The 19,197-nt window shown below is 57.5% G+C and overlaps 1 protein-coding gene across 2 annotated transcripts in view; it reads right to left on the bottom strand.

The window, feature by feature from the left end:
* Nucleotides 1-3,975: 3,975 nt before the first annotated feature.
* The window catches only part of NKD1 (NKD inhibitor of WNT signaling pathway 1), an 83,396-nt gene continuing 68,174 nt past the window's right edge, over nucleotides 3,976-19,197 (bottom strand). For both annotated transcript variants that reach the window (XM_023244859.2, XM_023244860.2), the window contains 6 exons: nucleotides 18,816-18,922; nucleotides 15,644-15,739; nucleotides 10,337-10,484; nucleotides 9,720-9,804; nucleotides 8,204-8,331; nucleotides 3,976-7,460 (listed from right to left, as the gene is read on the bottom strand). In XM_023244859.2, coding sequence (XP_023100627.2) covers nucleotides 6,871-7,460; nucleotides 8,204-8,331; nucleotides 9,720-9,804; nucleotides 10,337-10,484; nucleotides 15,644-15,739; nucleotides 18,816-18,922 — 1,154 coding nt within the window. In that variant the 3' untranslated portion in view covers nucleotides 3,976-6,870. The remainder of the gene's footprint in view (nucleotides 7,461-8,203; nucleotides 8,332-9,719; nucleotides 9,805-10,336; nucleotides 10,485-15,643; nucleotides 15,740-18,815; nucleotides 18,923-19,197) is intronic.

The raw sequence follows: 19,197 nt of genomic DNA, 5'->3' as shown, positions 1-19,197 counted from the left end.
AGGGCAGGGAGTTGGCGATGGTAATCCTTTTGTAGCGCCCACAGTCCCCAAAGGCCTTCATCTGGCTCAGCCTGTCCCTCTGAGATCTGAGCGGTGGCCCAGGGGGCCCGGGACTGCTCTCCTCCTCCAGTGCATCCTCAGACATTGGCAGTTACTTCGTGGCTGGATAAGCCTCCCTGGTCCTTCTTCTAGATCTCTGATGCCCCTCTGTGCATGCCTCTTCCGTCCAGACATGGGGGATCAGGAAGGGTCCAAAGGGCCAGCGCGCACGTGGCCCCCAGTGTAGACTCGAGTAGGGGCGGGGCGGGGCACCATAAGCTTGCCGGTAACCAAGCCTGGGTCTATAGTACTGCAAAGACCGTCAGCCGGGGGTTGTACCACGCCTCTATTCCCCAAGGCTGGCTTTGACCAAGGACACGAGTGCCTCCCCCAGGGAGCAAGGGCCCCCCAAAAAAGTGGGAGGATTGAGAAAAGGCCACTTGTACCTCTATATAAAGAGCCAAGAGAGGAAGGAGAACGTGTGGCCCACACGCCAGGGGGCTCTGCGGACCCATCCTGGTTGAAAGACACACCTGGGAATCTCACTACATCTGGCTGCTTTGGGTGCCTGTGGTTTAACCGAGGGAGGGGCGGTGGGTTATTGAGGGCCTAGGCGGCTGGGCAGCTGGGAAAAGAACTCGGTCTGCATCCCGAGGGCCGTGACTGAATTATCCGGTTTTGTCCTCTGGTGCGGTCATGGCCACCTGTGCCAACATCATGAGGCTTTCTGGAGGCTCTTCATGGTAAAGGCGTCTGGGGAGCTGTCTCTGCCTCATTTACACCTTAGCGCACAAACTCCTTAAGGTAGGCCCACCACGGTCCCACCCCGCTTGTGCCAAGGCACAGGCCGCTGGGCTTCTCACACTGTGGCCTGTGGGCCCACCTGTAACACCACTCCCTGGGGTAGGAGCTTGTTAACAGCACCGATGATGTCTGCCACCCCCGACCCACATAATCTCACTCTCCAGGGGTATCTGCGTTTAACATGCTCCTGGGAGATTCTTAGGACCCCTGACGTTAGGTATTTCCTTCGAAGAGGCCTTCTGAGGTCATCTGGGGAAAATGCAAGGCTCAGAGCCCTCGCCCTGGCTGCGCCGGAAGTCACCTGAGAGCTCCAAACACCTTGATGCCTGGCCACACCCCCGTCCGGGCGAATCAGCACCATCAGAGGTGGGCCCAGGAAGTGGCATTTTTAAAAAATCTCCCCGGGTGATTCTGAAGCACTCGGGGTGAGACTTACAGGTTGCGAACATTCGACCCTGCCTTCCCTACCCCCACCCCAGCAAGCTGGGTGATGCCAGAGTCACGTCTGGAGCATCTCAGGTCAAGATAGAGATCCTCTTGTTTCCACCAGGCTCACGGGCTGAACGCACCAGGATTCCTCCCCTTTGTGGGGAGAAGGTGGAGGGAAAGGAAGCCCGCGGGACGGTCAGTGGGAGATGGAAAATCTAGGCCAGGCTCTGCTCTGTGTGTCATTTCCTCCGCAGGGTCACCTTCTTCTTCTTCTTTTTTTTCTTTTAAGTTTATCCATCTGTTTTTGAGAGAGAGCTTGTGCACGTGTAGGGGAAGGGCCGAGAGAGGAGAGAATCCCAAGCCGGCTCTGCACTGTCAGCCCGGAGGCCGATGCAAGGCTCAAACCCATGGACCATGAGACCTGGACCTGAGCGCAACCCGCCCCCCACGGTCGCTAGAAAATGGGTCTCACACTCATCCGCCTTCTCATGCTAAAGGAAGAAAGATGCTGAGCATAGAAAGCCTTTTGCAGAGACATACAATAATCAGTAAAATCATTCAAGGCCGCAAGCCCCTGAGAAGAGGGGTCGGGTTCACAGGTCTGCTGGTTTGGGAGAAGAGGACAAGACCAAAAACCAGATCAGAGCCCCCCACAAGGGTGTAATGACACTTTAATGATAGGGGAAGGGTGCCCTCCCCCCGGCTTTTCAGGAGCACTTGACTGTGGGTGCCACCGGTACTGACTCTGCGAAACACAGCCATGTGCCCACCGAGAAGGGGTGGAGCCGGGCTGTGCCCACGGGACTTGGGGGGCAAAGGTGGGGCTGGGAAGGTGGAGGCTGAGGCTGGGGCTGGACCGGACAAGGGCAAGGCTGCTGTGGGGGTCTTTTGGAGTGTGCCTCCCCCAGGTACTTCTGCTGGCTGAAGCCCCGCCTTCGATGAGGAGGTGAAGGCGAGGGGGGCTGGGGGGGGGGGTCACAGTCTGCTTACGCGGAGCACATCTCAGGGGTCCCCTTTCATTCCCGCGAGTGCTGACGGGCCTCACAGAAGCTGGGGTCATTAGTGGCGGCGGCTGACAGGAACCGTACTTGAGGTGCAGGCAGCCTGGCCCTCCTCCTGCCGCCTCCAAGGCTGCCTTCCCTCCGGCTCTGTAATGATTTGACATCTAAACGCTGAGAACAACGAGGGGGAAGCAAAAGAAACCGCTCCCGGCTGTTTCCTTTGCCAAAAAGTGTAATTGGCACGGCTGGGCGGGAAATGCACAAGCCCCCCCAGGCTCCCCGACCCCCCCCCCCCCCCGCCCCATGCTCCCCAGGAGATGAGAGGGGGGCTCCGGCAGCTGCGAGCCTCACCCCGGCTGTCTGCCCGACACACCAGACTGTCCTCAGGGCCCGGGAACAGACGAGCAGAAACGCGGCATCCTAGCCACTGGCCAGTGCTTGTGCGCACGCGCGCAAGAGTCCTGCGCAAAGAGTCCCCCCGCAAAGCTGAGTCCTGTCCTCACCCCTTCCCCACCCCCCACCCCCCAGCTTCTCTAGGCGCCAGGGGAGCTCAGAGCTCAGGGTCCTGGGGAAGCAGCAACAGCTCCTCTGCAAAGGATGTCAGGAGACTTGCAAACAAGACAAAACTCACCCACACCAGCCTGCAGGAACATGTGCTCAGAGCCTCACCAAGAAGTACGGTTGACCCCTTGTAGTTTCCTAGTTGTTTTTCCCTCCCTCCTTTCTCCCTTCCTCCCTCCCTCCTCTTCCTCTGTCTTCTTCCTCCGCTTCTAATTATTTGGTACACCTTCTCTCAGAGGTCATTTATAATCCACCCACATCGAAATCACACCTGCTCCTGAACTCGGCACTTCTGTGTTGGTCCTGTGGCTCTTGCTTCTGCTGGCGGGCACCGGGTGGAGCTGGGCACAAGGACCCTGAGTGCCGGGATGAGAGATCCACAGGCACGGTAGGGGGGATGGGACAAGTCCGTGTCAGGGCCTCTGAGAACAGAAGGCTGAGCAGCTGTCAGAGCGAAGGGGTCCGAGCTCTATAAACGCTGGGGGGAAGCTCTCCAAATACATTAGGTCACAGAGAAAAGTGCCTGAGTATGAATACTATGTTACTCCTTGGGTAAAAATAAAAGAGTGGGGGCGGGAAGGGGATTAAGCAGCAATGGCAGTGTTTTCTTTCTTAAAAATAGATCTCAAATAAATATTGTAATCTGTCAGCATTTGTAAGATCTGGGTGGTAAGTTTGCAGTTACTGTTACACAGTTTTCTGCTTCAAATCTTGTTTGAAATATTGAATAAAATAACAAAACGGGGCAGGGGAGAGAGGAATGGGAGGAGCACAGAGGATTTTTAGGGCCGTGAAAATACTCTGTATGACATTAGAATGATGGATATGTGATTACACATTTGTCCGAATGCACAGAATGTCCAACACCAAAGAGTGACCCCCCCACCCCCGCAAGGCAAACTATGGACTTTGGGGTCATTACAGTGTGTCCCCGTAGGTCCATCCTTGGTAAAAAAAAAAAAAATGTTACCCTTCCGGTGACAGATGTCGATTGTGGGGGAGGCCGTGCATGCATGAGGTAAGCAGTATATGGGAAATCTCTGAACCTTCCCGTCAATTTTGTTGTAAGCCTCAAAGTCCTCCGAAACAAATAAAGTCTTTTCAAAAAAAAAAAAATAATAACATAACTTTAGTGGAGAGATATCTTCTATAAATGCATTTATTCTTGTAAATAATGGCAGCTAACATTTTCATAGTGCTCCCATGGGCCGGGCATATGTTAACTCACTGAATTCTCCCAACAACCCTGTGGGGTAGGTCTCTTATAATCCCCTTGTATGAAGAGGAAACTGAGGCTTGAGAAGTACGGTGTACGACTTGGAACACAACGCTAAGGAAGTCAGAACTTGAACCCAGGCAGCCTGGCCCCGACGTCTCAACCACCAGGCTTCACTCAACAGCCCGGGAAGGTAGAGTCAGGGAGGCTGGAGGGAAGTGTACTTTTTACCGAACAGCATTTTGAACTATTCGAATCTTTAACATGTGCACCTGTCACCATTTTCCAAAATGGTATTTTAAACACATCCCAGTCACTAAGAAATAGAATCCTGACAGGCGTGGGGCTCGGAGAGATGGAATGGGACTTCTTCTCAGAGGCTGAGGAAATGCTCTAAAGCCACTGCAGAGATACTCCCCGTGTGGACACAATTCCTGCTTCTTTTCCGTGTTGCAGCAGTTCTGGTCCTGGGGCCCCATCAGCGTCTGCCTGCTTAGCACCCTTCCTCTCCTTCCTTCCGGCACAGACCCCGCCCCCTTGCTGCAGGTTGGACATGTGACCCCAGGTGGGCCACGGGGATCGGCCCAGGAATCGGTTCCGGCTCTAAGCCCGGCCAGTCAGCAGCCTGCCCTGGGCTTCCCGGGGCAGAAGATGCTTTTCCACGTGGTAGTGGGGCTCAGAGGGCCAGCAGCCCCCTCCCGGTGAGAGTGGTGGAAGTACGAACCCCGAGAGGGAGGGCTTCATTCAAACCCTGGCTCCTCTCCTCTCCAAGCCAGCTGCTTCCCTGCCTTCCCTGCTTTGGTTGCATTCCCACTGAGTTGGATGCTAATAGAAACCCACAACTCAAAACAAGGGAAGCCCTGACCCAGTGGTTAAGCGCTCCAGTGGTTAAAGGGATCACGGGGAGGGAGAGGGGGGACGGGGAGACTAGAATCCCAGCTCTGCCACCTGCTGTGTGATCTCAAGCAAGTTAGTTAACCTCTCTGAGCCTGATGTGCTCCCCCAGCTCACTATCAAAACCAACTCCTTACCAGCCACATTAAACCAAAACCAGAGGGTCTGGAAGAGGGGGTGCCACCTGGCAACCAAGCAGCAGAAAGGTAGGCAGCTGGCCACTCCTTTTTTTGTGTCCCTCCACTCACTGTCTGCCCTGAAAGAATGTCCATGTGACCCTCAGTAACAGCTCTCTGGCCCCACGGCTCCCAGTGGCTTCAGTCAATGGGGTCTCGATAGGATGCAGGGCAGGAAGGAGTGAAGCCAGGATATCCATCATATTTCTCTGTAGGGTCCCCACAGGCTGGCTGCATCCCAGAGTGAGGGTCCCTCACGGCTCCTTCAGGGGGCCCCCCAGCCCCACCCCTCTGCTGCTGAGGATGACGCTCCCCCTCTCTGCTCCACTGCAGGGGCAGGAGCCACCCCACACATTGCTAGCCCCCGATCCTGCACTCTTTCGAAACGGAGGCTCTACCCACAGTTCATAAATATTCCCTCAAATTACCCAACATGAGTGTGTGTCATCTGTTTCTCATGGGACCCCGACTAGTTGCCAGTGGTCCTTTTCCTAGTCTCTCCGGGCCCTTATCAGATAAAATCCTGCTCTGTGGAGGACACTACTCCAGGGTCCCAGCTCCGGCCACTGTCCTCATTTCCTTCCAAGCTTCTAGGCTCCAGCAAGCCTCTCCCAATCTGCCAGACCCCAAACCCCCAAAAAGGACCCACCAATGAGAAGCAAGTGACCATTCGCATCTGATGGAGAGTGGCCCGAACAGGAGGCACACAGGGTCACATCTGGGGTCAGGAAATGTCTAGAGAAGCAAGCCACTGATCTCTGCACACCAGAACAGGTACCTGAGAGTGTATATTTATCGAAAGATACATAGAAATGGACAGATGGCACCTGGCTGTAGATACAGGAGCTCCGATAGAGAACCGTGTAGGAACGTGTGTATTTGCCAGCGGCAGAACACGAGGTCTCTACATCTTCGGCCACAACCAACAACACACAAGCGCCTGATCTTGGAAAACCACAGTTGTTTCTGTGGTTGGGTTCCCTCTCCAGAGGTTTCCAAAATGAGAAGGCTGGTTTTGGGGGCAGTCTTTAAATATGTGTGTATCTTTCTAAAGAAGAGAGAAAAGCGGAAGGGAGGACCAGAAGCGTATTTTCCTGTTGTGCATGGCAGAGAAGAGGGGACCGGTTCTGGGCAAGGACGTGATCCCACTGGAAAGGCGTGAAAGAGAACGCCAGAAAGGACAGCTAGGGTTCCTAGGTTGGGATGTAAAAAAACCACGACAGCCAGGAAGGTCACGCGTCTGCAGTCCGCTGAAATCCCTTGTAGCACGTTACAATCAGTTAAGGGCAAAATAAAATCAGAATGATACTAAGAGGTAGCAGCTGTTTATCTTCTCGGAGATTTCGAGGGTCTCTGGAAGCGGGCCAGGTAAGGGCGTTCTCCTGGAAGAGACTGGGGTAGGGCACCGTTCTGGCCGGGGGCTCCCCCAGAGCTGGGACGGGCGTGGGCCAGCCTGCGTGGAAACCGCAGCTCGGGAGCCCGCGCGAGCCTCCGCCGGTCGACAGGCCAATTCCAAACCCAGAGTCATTTCTCGGGTAAAGTTATGCAGTCCTCACAACATATAAATAAAAGTTTAGTTCTGTGTTTCCATAGATCTTCTACATGGAGGCTAGCTGAATATTAGTGGAGTAACAATAATTATTAATAACAATAATCATCATCATAACAATAATTAATAGAATAATAATGCCTGGGGGGCAGGGGGAGGGGGGTCCTTCATATGGCAGGGCGGGGCTTCCTGGGGAGGGGTCTATGTCTGGTAAAAGTGGTGGTAATGGTGGTGGTGTTCGTGGTGGTGGTGATGTTCGTGTCTCTGCACCGCCTGGCCGGCCGGGCTCTCGTACACCACCACAGCGGGCAGGTCCCTCACGCGGTCCCGCCCCACGACACTGCCGCCCACGGCCAGCGGCACCTGTGGCCCCCGGCACCCCTGCTGGCTCTCCTTGGCTCGGTGCTTGTGCTTCTTGTGCCCGAGGGGTGCCAGAGTGGGGAGGAGGGCCGGGCTGGCGGCCAGCTGCGTGGCCAGGGACACCGCGGGGACGGCGGGGCCCAGAGGGGGCTTGCTTCTTGCCCCTCTGGCCACGTGGCCCGCACCCACGCTCTTGCCCTGGGCCTTGGGGGACCTCACAAAGTGCTTGCTCCCATCCTGGGTGCCCCGGAGCCGCTGCTGGACCTCCGAGACCTTGGCGAATGGGGCGTCAAGGAAGTGGAAGGAGCCCGGGTCCGCGCCTTGGGGCTTTCGGTGTGGGACGTGGATGGCTTCTGGCTCATGGGAGCGAGACCGAGTGGGGTTGGAGGTGCGGGGGGGCAGCTCTGACTTCTGGGCCACTGACGGGGAGCCTAGGAACCAATTTAACAGATATTTCATGAGCACCTACTGTGTGCGGGAGCCGCACTGTGCCCCCGAAACCACACCCACGCCCAGTGCTCCCGGAACACTAACTGTTCTGACAGCTCCTCTCGCCCCCTCCCCCCCCCCCCCCCCCAGCCCCGACTGCTCCTCGCTGCCTTGGAGGAACCTCTCTGGAACGCAACTTTGCCGTCTGCTAAACGGGAAGAACTGCTTCTTCGTCGGGTCCTTAAAAAGAATTCATTCCCCTTCCAGGAGACGGACGAGAAAGAGAGACAGAGACCCTGCTACGTGTCCGAGATCATGGGAACACGAAGGAAATTCAGGCATCTTCCTTCACTTACAGAGGTGACCGACACAGGAATTACACGTGGGAGGAAGGGGAGAAGGGGTGGGGGCGTGAAATGAAGTGGGCCGCCTCTTCATTTATTTCAGCAAGGCGTCAACACATGTCAACGGCTGAGGAAGACAGAGCAGTATGTTGCTAATCGGACAGGGCAAAGGGCCTGGGGTAGGGGCACAGAACTACTGTATTCATTGCATTGTAGGCCCCAAGATGCTCTTTGATTTTGTTCAGCTTTGTGCACGTGTTAGTCTTTTAAGTGTTTTTAATGTCATCTCCTCCCAGAGGACTCTGTAACCCGTCCAATCAAAGCTGTACCTGCCCCCAGCCCAGCGGCATGATGAATGCCCCCCACCCCACCCCACCCTGCAGGTGTAGGAGCTCCCTTACCAGGCCCGAACTGGGACGTGTAGTTCTCTATCCCGGCGAGATCTAAGTAGTGGTTTCTCCTCTCAATGTTCTCGTCCACGCAATGGTGGTCGCAACCAGACTGCTCCAGACGGCTGTCCCCCTGGAACCTATGACAAGGAAGCAAGTGAGTGGGTGGGCAGCAGCCCCGCCCCCCCCTACCTGGGGAGCCACCAGGAGGAATCCTTCTGAACTTTCCATTCATTTCCTTCTGGGTCTTGGGAAGGGGGTGAGGGGAAGGGAGTGGTCATCTCGGCAATCTGTGTCTCTATTTCCTTCCCTGACGGCGGAGATAAGACCTCTTCCGGCCTCCCTGGGCCTTCTGGGAGGACCAGATAGGTATCTGCTTTGAACAGATCCAAAGTAAAGGTGAGAGGTTACTGGTCAAAGCTTCAGGATGCCCCAAAGTCAGGCTTCAAACCATGTGTGCCCATTGCAGACAAGAGGCCTAACTCCTCTTAGGGCTGGAGCCCCAGAGGGTGTGGACGGAAGCTCCCAAGCCATTGCCACAGAGGGTGGCAGGCTCTGTACCCGGCCCCAAAGCCCAGAATGGGCCTTACTAGTGTGTGCGTGTGTAAGAAAGGGGGTGGGGACAGAGGTGCCCCCAGAGGCCATATTTCTCCCACTGCGGGAGCCTGGGTTCCCTGCCTTTCCCCTCCAAGGCTCTCTGATCTGCCAGCCCCACCTCCCTCACCCTCCCCACTCCCCAGCACAGCTAGCCTGCATGCCCGGATGCCTGGATTCCCAGCCCCCTCCCCACAACAAGCCTCGGCCCCTGCTTGGACTGCCTTCTCTCTCTTCCCTCTGGGCTCGTGCTTCTCACATTCCGGCCAATTCCTTTCCATTTCACAACAGGTACAGACACCCCGCCCCTGCCTTTCTGGGCCACTGAGGCCTCCTCTCGCCTCCTACACTGCCTGCCGTTCCTCTCTTCTCTTCCCTTCCCTCCCTGCAGTTAACAAAATAACAACAGGCGGAAGAGAACTGCGGCCTTACAATTTCTTAGCCACGATTCTGAAACCCAAAAAGCCCGAAGACCAAGACTGCTCATGACCTGTCAGGCAGCCACGCTGCCCTAAACGGATGTGAAGGTAGCCATAGCCTTTCCATCACTTCACGCGGACAGTCCCGCGGCTCCGTGCGGAAATGTCAGTGCGCTAAATCCCAAGGTGCGGCCCAGACACCATACAGAATACGTAACTACGCCGAGAACACCTTGTCTCAAACCCGGCGAATGCTGAATGCCAAAACATCTCGGGCCCAAAGCGTTTGGGACAAAGGAATGCGGACCTATATTTAGTTATTTTTAAAACCTCAGCTTGATGTGTGAGCCTGTCCTCTGAAGTCACTGCCCCCCCCCACCCCGCCCTGAAGAGAACACAGTCGGGAGCCCCCCCCCCCCCCCCCCCCGCCACCGCCGCTCAGGCGGCACACAGCTGGCGCTCCATATGTGCTCGGGTGCACTGGGCTGCCGTCCACCCTCCCGCAACCGGTGTACCTGAGCGGGGCTCGCTGCTTCTTGTCCCAGCTGCGCAGCTCCTCGGCGGGCTTGGTCTCCGCTCTGGGCCTCGTGCTCTGCAGGTCTGAGTCCCGCCCCAGAAAGAGCCGGGTGAGCGGTCTGCTCTTGCGTCCGCCAGCTTCCTGGCTCTGCTGGGGTTTTCTAAGCTCCCTGGCATGCAGCCCTTGACAAGTGGCCCACGGCAGCTCGCCGTGGCTCTGTGGAAGGGGTTCGCCAAGCCAGGACCACAGGGGGGTCTCGCGGCTACTTGTCCCCTTACATCTCCCCGGCTAGACTCCCCTCCTCCCCAGGCTCCTCAGCTGACATTCAAGGCCATGCCCTGCCCAGGCTCATCACAACACAAGCCTTCACTGTAGCTGCAGCTATGCCCACGCGCCCCTCCAAGGCTTTGCCTCCACAGGGCCCCCCACCTGTGATCCCTTCCCTATCCAGATCCTGCTCTTTCAAGGACCTGCTCAAATCCCGCCTGTCCACAGAGTCACTCCCAGTGGAAACCCCCAGGACTCGCTCCCACTCCTCCCAGGCAGGGGTGTGATCCTTCTGAGAGCTTGCAGTGGACTGGCCCCTGTGGCCCGGGCGGCCCTCCAACCCCTCACCAGGGTGATTGAGAAGGATGCCCTTCTTGCCCTGGCTTCCATCGGGGGCCACGGTGAGTTTCACCCGCAGGGTCTTGCTCGACGTCGGGGAGTGGTTGACGGAGGAATCAACCACCTCGTAGATGGTGTGCAGCAGGCTGGTGATGTCCTGCAGGGGAGCGAAGCAGAAAGGCACCCGGGGCTTCAGTCTCAGTGTCTCGACAACCCAGGAATCAGACGGCCCGGTGAAGCCCCCCGGCTTCCCCAAAGTCAAGACGAAGGCATAAACTTGCACGTGAGAGGTTCATTTGAGAAGGGGTCCTAGGACACAGAAGCAAGGGGGCAGCAAACAGTGGACGCCCCGAACGAGCAGGTATGGCCGTGGCCAACCAGGCTCAGTCCACTTGGGCCCTTGGAAAGACTGTGTGGAACCCACCTCGGCAAACTCCCGCCCCTTGGTGGTTGAGAGTTGCACCCCCCACCCCCACCCCAGGGATGCTCTAGCCCCTGGGCTTCCGGGCTGTCATGCAAAGGCTGAGCCGGCTCCCGGGCACCAGAGAAAGGTCTTATGGCGGGCACTGTCCACCACAGCAGCAGGTCAACCTAGACGCAGGTCAGCGATCTTGCTGGGAAGAAAGGCACCCACAGCACCTGCTTCAGGTCTGGCGAGCTCCTTCTGAATGCAAATGGAAAAGCAGATGTGTCCCTAAAGATGAAATACCCTGGGAGAACTTGAGCAAATCTCATCTTGTCTCTGGGCCTCAAGCTGTCCCCTCAGCCAGAACACTGGTGTCCAACCCATGCTCCGAGAAACATCTCAGACGCTTCTGACCGGCGAATGCAGGGATAAACGGGGTCTCCCTTTGTTCTGGGCATCCGCTAAGGTCGTTTGTCTGAGGCGGGGCTTCCGGCTTTACATGATGTAGGAAACCTCTGGAAGAGATGTCTGCTCTCTAGAGGTCAGGCCCACAGAAGGCCAGTTATCTGCCCTGCGGCTCTTCGTAAACACAGACGGGCTCAGCCGTCGCTTCATTCCGTACCCATCAACGGTGCCTCCCACTCACCACAGCTGACTTGCCCTGTGGCCATGCGAGCTGAGTGAGGGTCACCCCGGAGGTCCAGAATCTCCTGCTAAATCTTCGGACTCTTTGATACTGGATAATTCTCATTTAGTTTTTCTCAGCTCCCCACCTCCCCAGCCCCTGGCGACCACCATTCTACCCTCCGTCTCTATGACAAGCCATTCCAGGTGATCGCACGGTATTTGCCTTTTTGTGACTGGCCTTGTCATTTTAGCGGAAAGTCCTGGAGGTGCGCCCACGTTGCAGCACGTGTTAGAACGTCCTTCCTTCTTAAGGCTGAATAACGCTGCATTGTGTGGATGCGTCTATCCGTTCATCTGTGGACAGACCCTTGGGTGGCTTCTGCCTTTTGGCTGTTGTGAAGAACGCTGCTGTGAACACGGTGCGCAAGGATCTCCTCGAGACCCTGCTTTTGGGTGTGTACTCACAAGTAGAATGGCCGGGTCCCGTGGCGATTCTGCGTGTCGTTGTTCGAGGAGCCCCCGTGCTGTTTCCCAACTCCAAGCAGTTACATCGTCTCACACCCCCACCGACAGCACGCGGGGTTGATCGTGCCCCTTCCTCAGCGGCACTTGCTCTTTTCGGTTTGGGGTTTGTTTTCAAACTTTTTAAATGTTTTTTTTTTAATGTTTATTTATTTTTGAGAGAGAGGGAGAGAAGAGAGAAGAGAGAGAGGCAGAGGAGCCGAAGCAGGCTCCGTGCTGACAGCAGAGAGCCCAACGCGGGGCTCCGACCCACGAACCGTGAGATCACGACCTGAGCCGAAGTCGGACGCTCAACCGACTGAGCCACCCAGGCGCCCCGTTTTTGATGTAGTCAACGTATCTATTTTTACTTTCGTTACCTGCAATAACTTAATTTTTTTTATGTTTCTTTTTGAGAGAGAGAGTGTGTGTGTGTGAGCAGGGGAGGGGCAGAGACAAGTGTGGGACAGAGGATCAGAAGCCAGCTCTCCGTTGACAGCAGCGAGCCCAACACGGAGCTCGAACAAATGAACCGTGAGACCATGACCTGAGCCAAAGTCGGACGCTCAACCGACCGAGCCACCCAGGCTGATAACTTAATTTTTAACAAAACCTTCTGGGGGGCTGGGCTGGAACATCTGTGGAAGCGGCCAATTTGAGACCCAGGCTTGCTGGCCTGCTCAGCAATCCCACCGCCTCTGGCGAGGCCCACAGGGCACTCCTCCTTTCTTCCCTAGGGCTGCTCTGCACAGCCACGTTTGCCCCTCCCTCTTACCATCTTGGGAAGCCCAAGAAGGAGGCGTCAAATCCCCATTTCACAGAGGAGGAAAGTGACGCCCTCCAACATCATCCCCCCCGAGCGTCATCCCAAGCCGGGGGGCCCAGGGATTCGGGCTCTAGGAACCGGCACGCTCTGGCAATCCCGGCTGAAAAATCAACTCTTGCCTGCACGGGGCCCAGCACACAGAAGTAGGTGCCTGCGAATATTTATTGCCCAAACGAACAGGCGCTTTCTTCCGAGTTGGGAAGCTGGCCCAGACGCCGGCTCCGGGCTGCAGCCACGGTGAGGAAGGAGCCCCTCTGCCCTCGCACACAGAAGCAAGCACGCACGCAGACAGCCGGAGAGTATGGAGGGGACCGGTATTTATAGCCAGGTTTGAGGAGTGGCCTTGGGGCTAAAAATAGACCAAGGGAAACACTAGGCTGGTTTCTCTCTGGACCGGAAGCCAACCTCCTCGCTCCTCAGCAGAAGGAAGACACGATCCAGCGATGCCTTCTCCAGGCCGGGCGGGAGCACCTTCCTTGGAAACCCTCGCTTCCCTGTTCTTCCTCTGGTTGCCAAGGGTAAAGGAAGGCAAGACGCACAATCAGACAGCAGTGTCTGCGAGCAGGTTCCTGTGAGGCCTCCAAGGTTGGGGGGCCGGGGCGGGAGGAGGCGACCCTTTTACGGTCAGCACGTGAGGCCCCTCGGCATTTCCGAGCCGGAAAGGAATGAAGAAGGCAGCGACCAGAGGCGGCATGGCCTTCACCACTGCACATGTCAGAAGAGAGGGCAATGCCGCCACACCCCTGAGAAGCCCGGCCTGGCTGCCTGCGTGGCCTTAACAAACAGCTCGGGGCCTCCGCAACTCAGCTCGCCTGACCAGGTTTCCAGATTGCAGTGTGTCCCCCTGTGAAGATAATTACACCACGGCTGCCACATTCCCAAACAGGATGGGGAAGAACGGTGGCTCTGACTCTGGAAAAACCATAACCCCTCACACAAAGAACCACAGCTGGAGGGGACGGGGGTTCACCTGGACCTTCCCCAGCCTCCACGAGCAAGGTGTCCAGCCAGGAAGGGTTTTCGCTGCTTCCCAAGTACCCAGGCCCCTCTCGGGGGCCTTGCCTGCCCACGATCCCCTAATAACAGCCCCTTGATTTTATTTCATGAGCCAAACGCACGTTCACCTTCAGTCTGTGTGGCTCATGTATCACATAACTTCCCCTGGGCTCCAGAAGGAGCACCTGACCCAGAATAGGCCATCTGAAACATCACAAACCCATGGCAAAAACGACCGGGTCAGGGCCACTCGTGCGAGGCAATCGGAGCCAGTGAAATTCAGTTCTGGAACTTCCGCATGGTGGGGTGGGGGGTCGCTGAGAGTCTCAGATAGAGAGTAAAATGTCAGCCACCACCTTGCTACTGGCCAGAGGAAAGGCTGCCAGACAATGAAGAAACACAGAGGAAACAGAGCCGCGAAGACAGCTAGTCCTGACGACACTGAGCCTCTGGATCCAGCCGTGCCTGAAGTCAGTGCCCTGGACCACATTGCAGTTACGTGAACCAATATATTCCTTTATTATTATTTTTTTTAACCTATAGCAGTTTGCTGGGATTCTGTCACGTATGTCCCAAGGAGTCCTGAATTATTAAAAGTCACTCATGGCTTCTTCCCCCTGTTCTAACGTTCCTTAAGCCCCGGCTGAGGAAGAGACACCCTTTTTTCCAGCCAGGCCTCCCCTCTGGCAGCTTCTCCTGCACCACCCACAGAAAAAAAAACCCGTAGCCCTGCACCAGGTAGGGAGACAAGACAGCAAAGCTTCTCTGGGCACACCCCTGATGCCCTGGCGAGCCAGAGGCGGCCAGCCATGCTAATCTCGGACCCCTCTGCAGACCTGTCTGGAAACCAGAGCTTCCTGAGGAGGGAGATGATGTCACAGAGGAACAGTAGGAAAAGAAATAAGGAGGCAAAAGGGGGGATGCCAAGGTCCAGGGTAAAAGGGAGGCAGGGACTGCAAGAATTCAGACCAGGTCATGCTCTTGCTTAAACTAGCCCACCAGTGGCCTCCCTCAGCACCAGGGCTCAAAGCCAGGGCCTGCCCTGCCAGCTCCGGCCGCAGCCATGTCTCCTGGTGAGCCCACCGGTCTCCTCCGGTTCCTTAAACACCCGGAGCACTCCTGCTGGGTCCAAGCCCGGGACTCTGTCCCCACAGGGAGGCCTCCCTAGACACACTGGTCCCTCTCTGTCACACTGTTTACTTCCTTCACTGAACACGTCACCGCCTACGGTTGCCCTGTGATTGCTTGGGATCTGCCTCCCGAAGCAGCTGCCAGAGCCACAGGCTGGGAACTCTGTCTGCACTGTCCCCCCTGACCTTGTCCTCACACCTAGGGCACAGTGGATGCACACAGTGGGTGCTCAATATTCAGACGGAGGCGTGGGAGAAGGGTGAGAGGCACACAGGGAGGAGAGAGGCGTGGCAGGAGGGCCGAGGGGAGAGACACAGGTGTTCGGAGGGAGTCGGGTGTTGAAGAACAGGCCTGGGACACGGCCGTGCACAGAGCCGCTGACACAGCCCTCGGGGCTGGGGATGCTCGTTCCTGTATGGGCGCAGGGAGGCCCCACCTGGCCTCTGTGTGCCCCCCTGGCCCCAGCTCCCGGGCAGACCGGCTGAGGTGGGAGGTGGCCTGGGGTGGTCCCAGCTCTGGGACTACAGACGGGAGGAGGCAGGACCTCAGGCACCTGCCTCCTGACCTTCCCCTTCTCTAGTGGGAGCAGCGCCTGGCCTGAGTCCCAGGGAGCCGGCCGCCCCTTCCTGTCACCTCTGCCCACTCACCAGGCAGCTCTGGGACATTCCTCCAGGTCTCCCTGGAGCTCCAGCGGCCCTGCTCCCCTCCCCACGCCCCACCAATGCCCGTCAGGCTGCCCGTGGGAGCAGGACCAGCCTTAGGAGAAGGAGAAGGGGCAGGAGTGTTCGAGGGCATGGCCAGTGGCCCCCTGCCTGCCACGTGCACTCACCTCACGCGTGACCTTGCCATTATTGTCAAAGTCGTACAGGGTGAAGGTCCACTCCTGCCGGCTGTCCTCTTCCACAGACACGTCACATTGTAGCTCCTGGGCATGAACAGACAACACACGGGCGTGGCTGGAGCGCCCAGGGGCCAGGTTCTGGGGCTGCCACCTCCCTGCTGCTCTCCCCAGACCTTGTGTGAAGGAAGAGCAAAATGACCGAGACGTGAGGGGTCAGAGGGGAGGCCAGGCTGGGCACCGGAGGTCTGGCCCAGGGAGGCATGCCCACAGGGGTGCCAGACCGCATCTGGGTCTTTGGAGGCAAAGGAAACACCAGGGGTGTGAGTCAGGGGTGTGAGACGAGGCTTCTTTGTGGCCTCAGGGAAACTTAACCTGGACCAAGGGACAGAAGTTACTGGAAGACACAGGGCCCAGTAATGAGAGGCTATGGCAGGACTCCCAGGGTGGACACCTGACCCGGAAGGCAGGAGAGGGTGAGCATTAAAAGGTAAAGCTCCAGGTCAGCCCCAGATGCCAGCCAGTGCTTAGCCCTCCGCAACGGTGTGACCCTGGGCATGGCTTCTCTGTGCCTCAGTTTCCCCTCATATAAATCATGGAAAAGGACAGTACTGTTCTCCTAAGGCTGTTGGGAGCATGAAGTGCCCTGCCCCACATCCCCTCGGCTTTCCCCTGCAGCCATGGTGGACAGTTCCCCGACCTCCCACCCCAAGCATCCAGCTTCTGTGTCTGAGTCCCGGCTGCCCTGGCAGGGATCCACCCATCAACCCACTGGTATTGGCTTCCCTCCATTCCTGCTCCCTGGGATCACCTCCCAAGTCCTTGCCTCAGGGTCCACCGTGATGGAACTGGAAAAGCGTGGAACTGCTTGGCACATAGAGAAGTCCAATTAATGGTAGTAGCTGCTGTGATCTTTGCTGTAGTACTAACATAGGATGTACGTAATGTTAACAATGACTTCATTATCATCGCTCACACAGCCCAGCGTGCCCTAACCACAGGGACCTGAGCTGGGAGGTGGTGAGCTTGGTCACTGGCAGCACGTACACAGGGGCCAGTGGAACACCACATAGAAAGTTCTAGAAAGGCGGGCTATTTTGGAAAAGAGAGTCACAACGTTCCATAAAAACAAGCGACGATGCTCCCAGACCACTCTGTGCCACGTCTTGCCTCCGCTCCCCTCTCCTTTTGCAGGAAGACAGGCTCGGCGCCCCCAGAGAGGGGTGGTACCTGGCCTCTGAACGCAGGCAGGAATGTGCCCGCGCACGGCGTCCCTGCCCCCAGCCTCTGCAGCTCGAAGCCAGTTCCCTCCAGCAGTCCTCGGGCGGCCCACGCTGAGTTCAAAGTCGGCCTTCCCTCAGTTGTGACATGCCCGTCTGATACCTGCCAAGTGGCCACTCTGCTCTGCGAGGCACCGTTTCATGTAGCACAGCACTTGCCCTGCACACACACACACACGCACACACACGCACACACGCACAGCGGTTACCCGATTCCTTCTCCCTGGCCCTTGTGCTCAGCTCCGAAGACAGCTCAGGGCTGAGTAACTATCCCTACCCCCACCTCCCTCAAGCTCTGTCATGTGCATTTTTTTGTCCTCGTGCCCCCACTACTGGGACTTCTCAGGTGAATCCTCCTCATGGGCCCTGGCTGAGTCCCAGGCAGTCGACCCGGCCCTTTCCAGAAACAGGCCTCCAGGGAAGCGAGACATCAGAAGCCTGCCCTCTGAGCTGCCGACCACCCTGGAAGACACTAGGGACGCCGGTGGGCCCCAGGGCGGAAGCTGGCAACCTCAGCTCCCCGACCAGGTTGTGCTCACCCGCCTCAGCTCCTGCGTTTGGGGCCCGCTGTGATCTGTCTTTCACCCTCTCCCGTGTCATCCCCCCGAGTCCCCAGCGTCACCGCTCAGCACAATGCAGCTTGTTATTCCCACACAACGTGTGGCACCGGCAGGCCTCTGGGCCTTTGCTCCTGCTATTCCCTCGGCCTCAAGTGCTCTCCTTACCCCAAAGGCTCCGTGTCATGACCTCTCGCAACTCCTACTCCTGCACTCAGAGGCTCCACTCAGACGCCCGTCCTCTCCAACCCGTGCTTGCAGCCACCGCTCCGCAAAGTCTGTCACACCGCATCCCTCCAGCCTGACTCAGGTGACCACCCCCTCCGCGTGCTCCTAGGTCCCCATCACATCGCCGGCTGTGCAGTTACTGGGTCTGTCCCCTGTGAGGGCAGGAGCCCTGCCCAGTTCACTGCTGGGTCCCCTGGTAACCAGCAGCTGTCAATCAAGCTTGGTCGGAAGGAAGAAGGAGAGTGCTTCTGTGAGACTGGACACCCTTTTAAGCACGTTAGATGCATTAACTCACCATACTTACAATACCCCGATAAGATGGATACTGCTCCTACCCCCCATTTCATAGGTGAGGCCAGTGGGGCAGTGGCAGAGCTAGGAAGGGAACCCTAGCCTCCTGGTTCCAGAGCTATTTGTGGTCTCATGGAGGAAAGTAGAGAAGGAAGAAGGGAGGGGGAAAGGAGGGCAGAGAGAAGCTTCCGGAAAGCGCCGTGCCGATAAGCCTGGGTTTTGCTCTCCAAGCACCTGGCCCTGCTCGGGGCAAAGAAGGAGCTTAATACCCTGTTTGGGATGGGGCAGGACAGACAGACTGCAAGCTCTGGGAGGGCGTGTTCCTTGTGCTGTTCACCACACAGGGAAACTGAGTCCCAGATAGGGTCAGGGACCTGCCTAAGGCCTCCTGCCCCCTGGGCACCAGCCCATGATGAGAACAGGCCCCAGGAGTTGGACAGGAATTGTTTCTCTCACTGGTGAGGAAATCTGAGGCCCAGAGAGGGAGGCGGTCACCTCGTACAGTAATGGCTGCACCCCCGTCCATGCTCGCGTCCTTCCCCCAGACCACCGGGCCTCAGGCCACCACCCCACGCTGCACGGCTAGGGGCCAGGGCCGAGTGGGGTGGCAGCGGGGAGTCCTCAGGGCCTGTGCTGAGCTGGGGCGGCCCCAGACGTGGCAGGACAAACCTCCCACAGAGGACCGCTGTTCACACAGGAGGTGAAGGGCCTTCACATCTGGAAGGGCCGTAGCCTCCCTCCTCGAAAAGTACCACTGAGAGGAGAAAACCCTTCTCTCCAGAGTCCGCGCCAAGAAAGGAAACTTACTTCAAATTTCAGTTGCTTCTTGGGACCCGGGCAAGATTCACTCGCCTTCTCCCTCCTCTTCTCGTCTCCACTGGCCAGCCCGTCTGTCTTCTCGGGAGGCAGGGCCACTGCGGGGACGGCAGGGGAAAAAGCATGAGGACAGTCCCCAGCAGGGCCGTGGGGCCCCCGTACCCACCCCGGCTTTGTTCCAGGGACAGTGTGCAGGACCGCCAGGGTGCCGGGCCCCTCCTGTCCCGCCAGTGTGGAGGCCAAATGACTTTGTGCTCTCTGGGCTCTGATAACATCCAGGGCTGCCCGAGGGCAGACCGCTCCCAGGATGCATCTGTGCCAGCCTCTCAGATCACCCAGTGGGCCTCTCAGACCTCCATCCCCTGCCCCAACA

The sequence above is a fragment of the Felis catus genome, chromosome E2 (genome assembly GCF_018350175.1).
Source record: "Felis catus isolate Fca126 chromosome E2, F.catus_Fca126_mat1.0, whole genome shotgun sequence".
Lineage (NCBI taxonomy): Eukaryota > Metazoa > Chordata > Mammalia > Carnivora > Felidae > Felis > Felis catus.
This window is presented reverse-complemented; position numbering and strand designations above follow the sequence as displayed.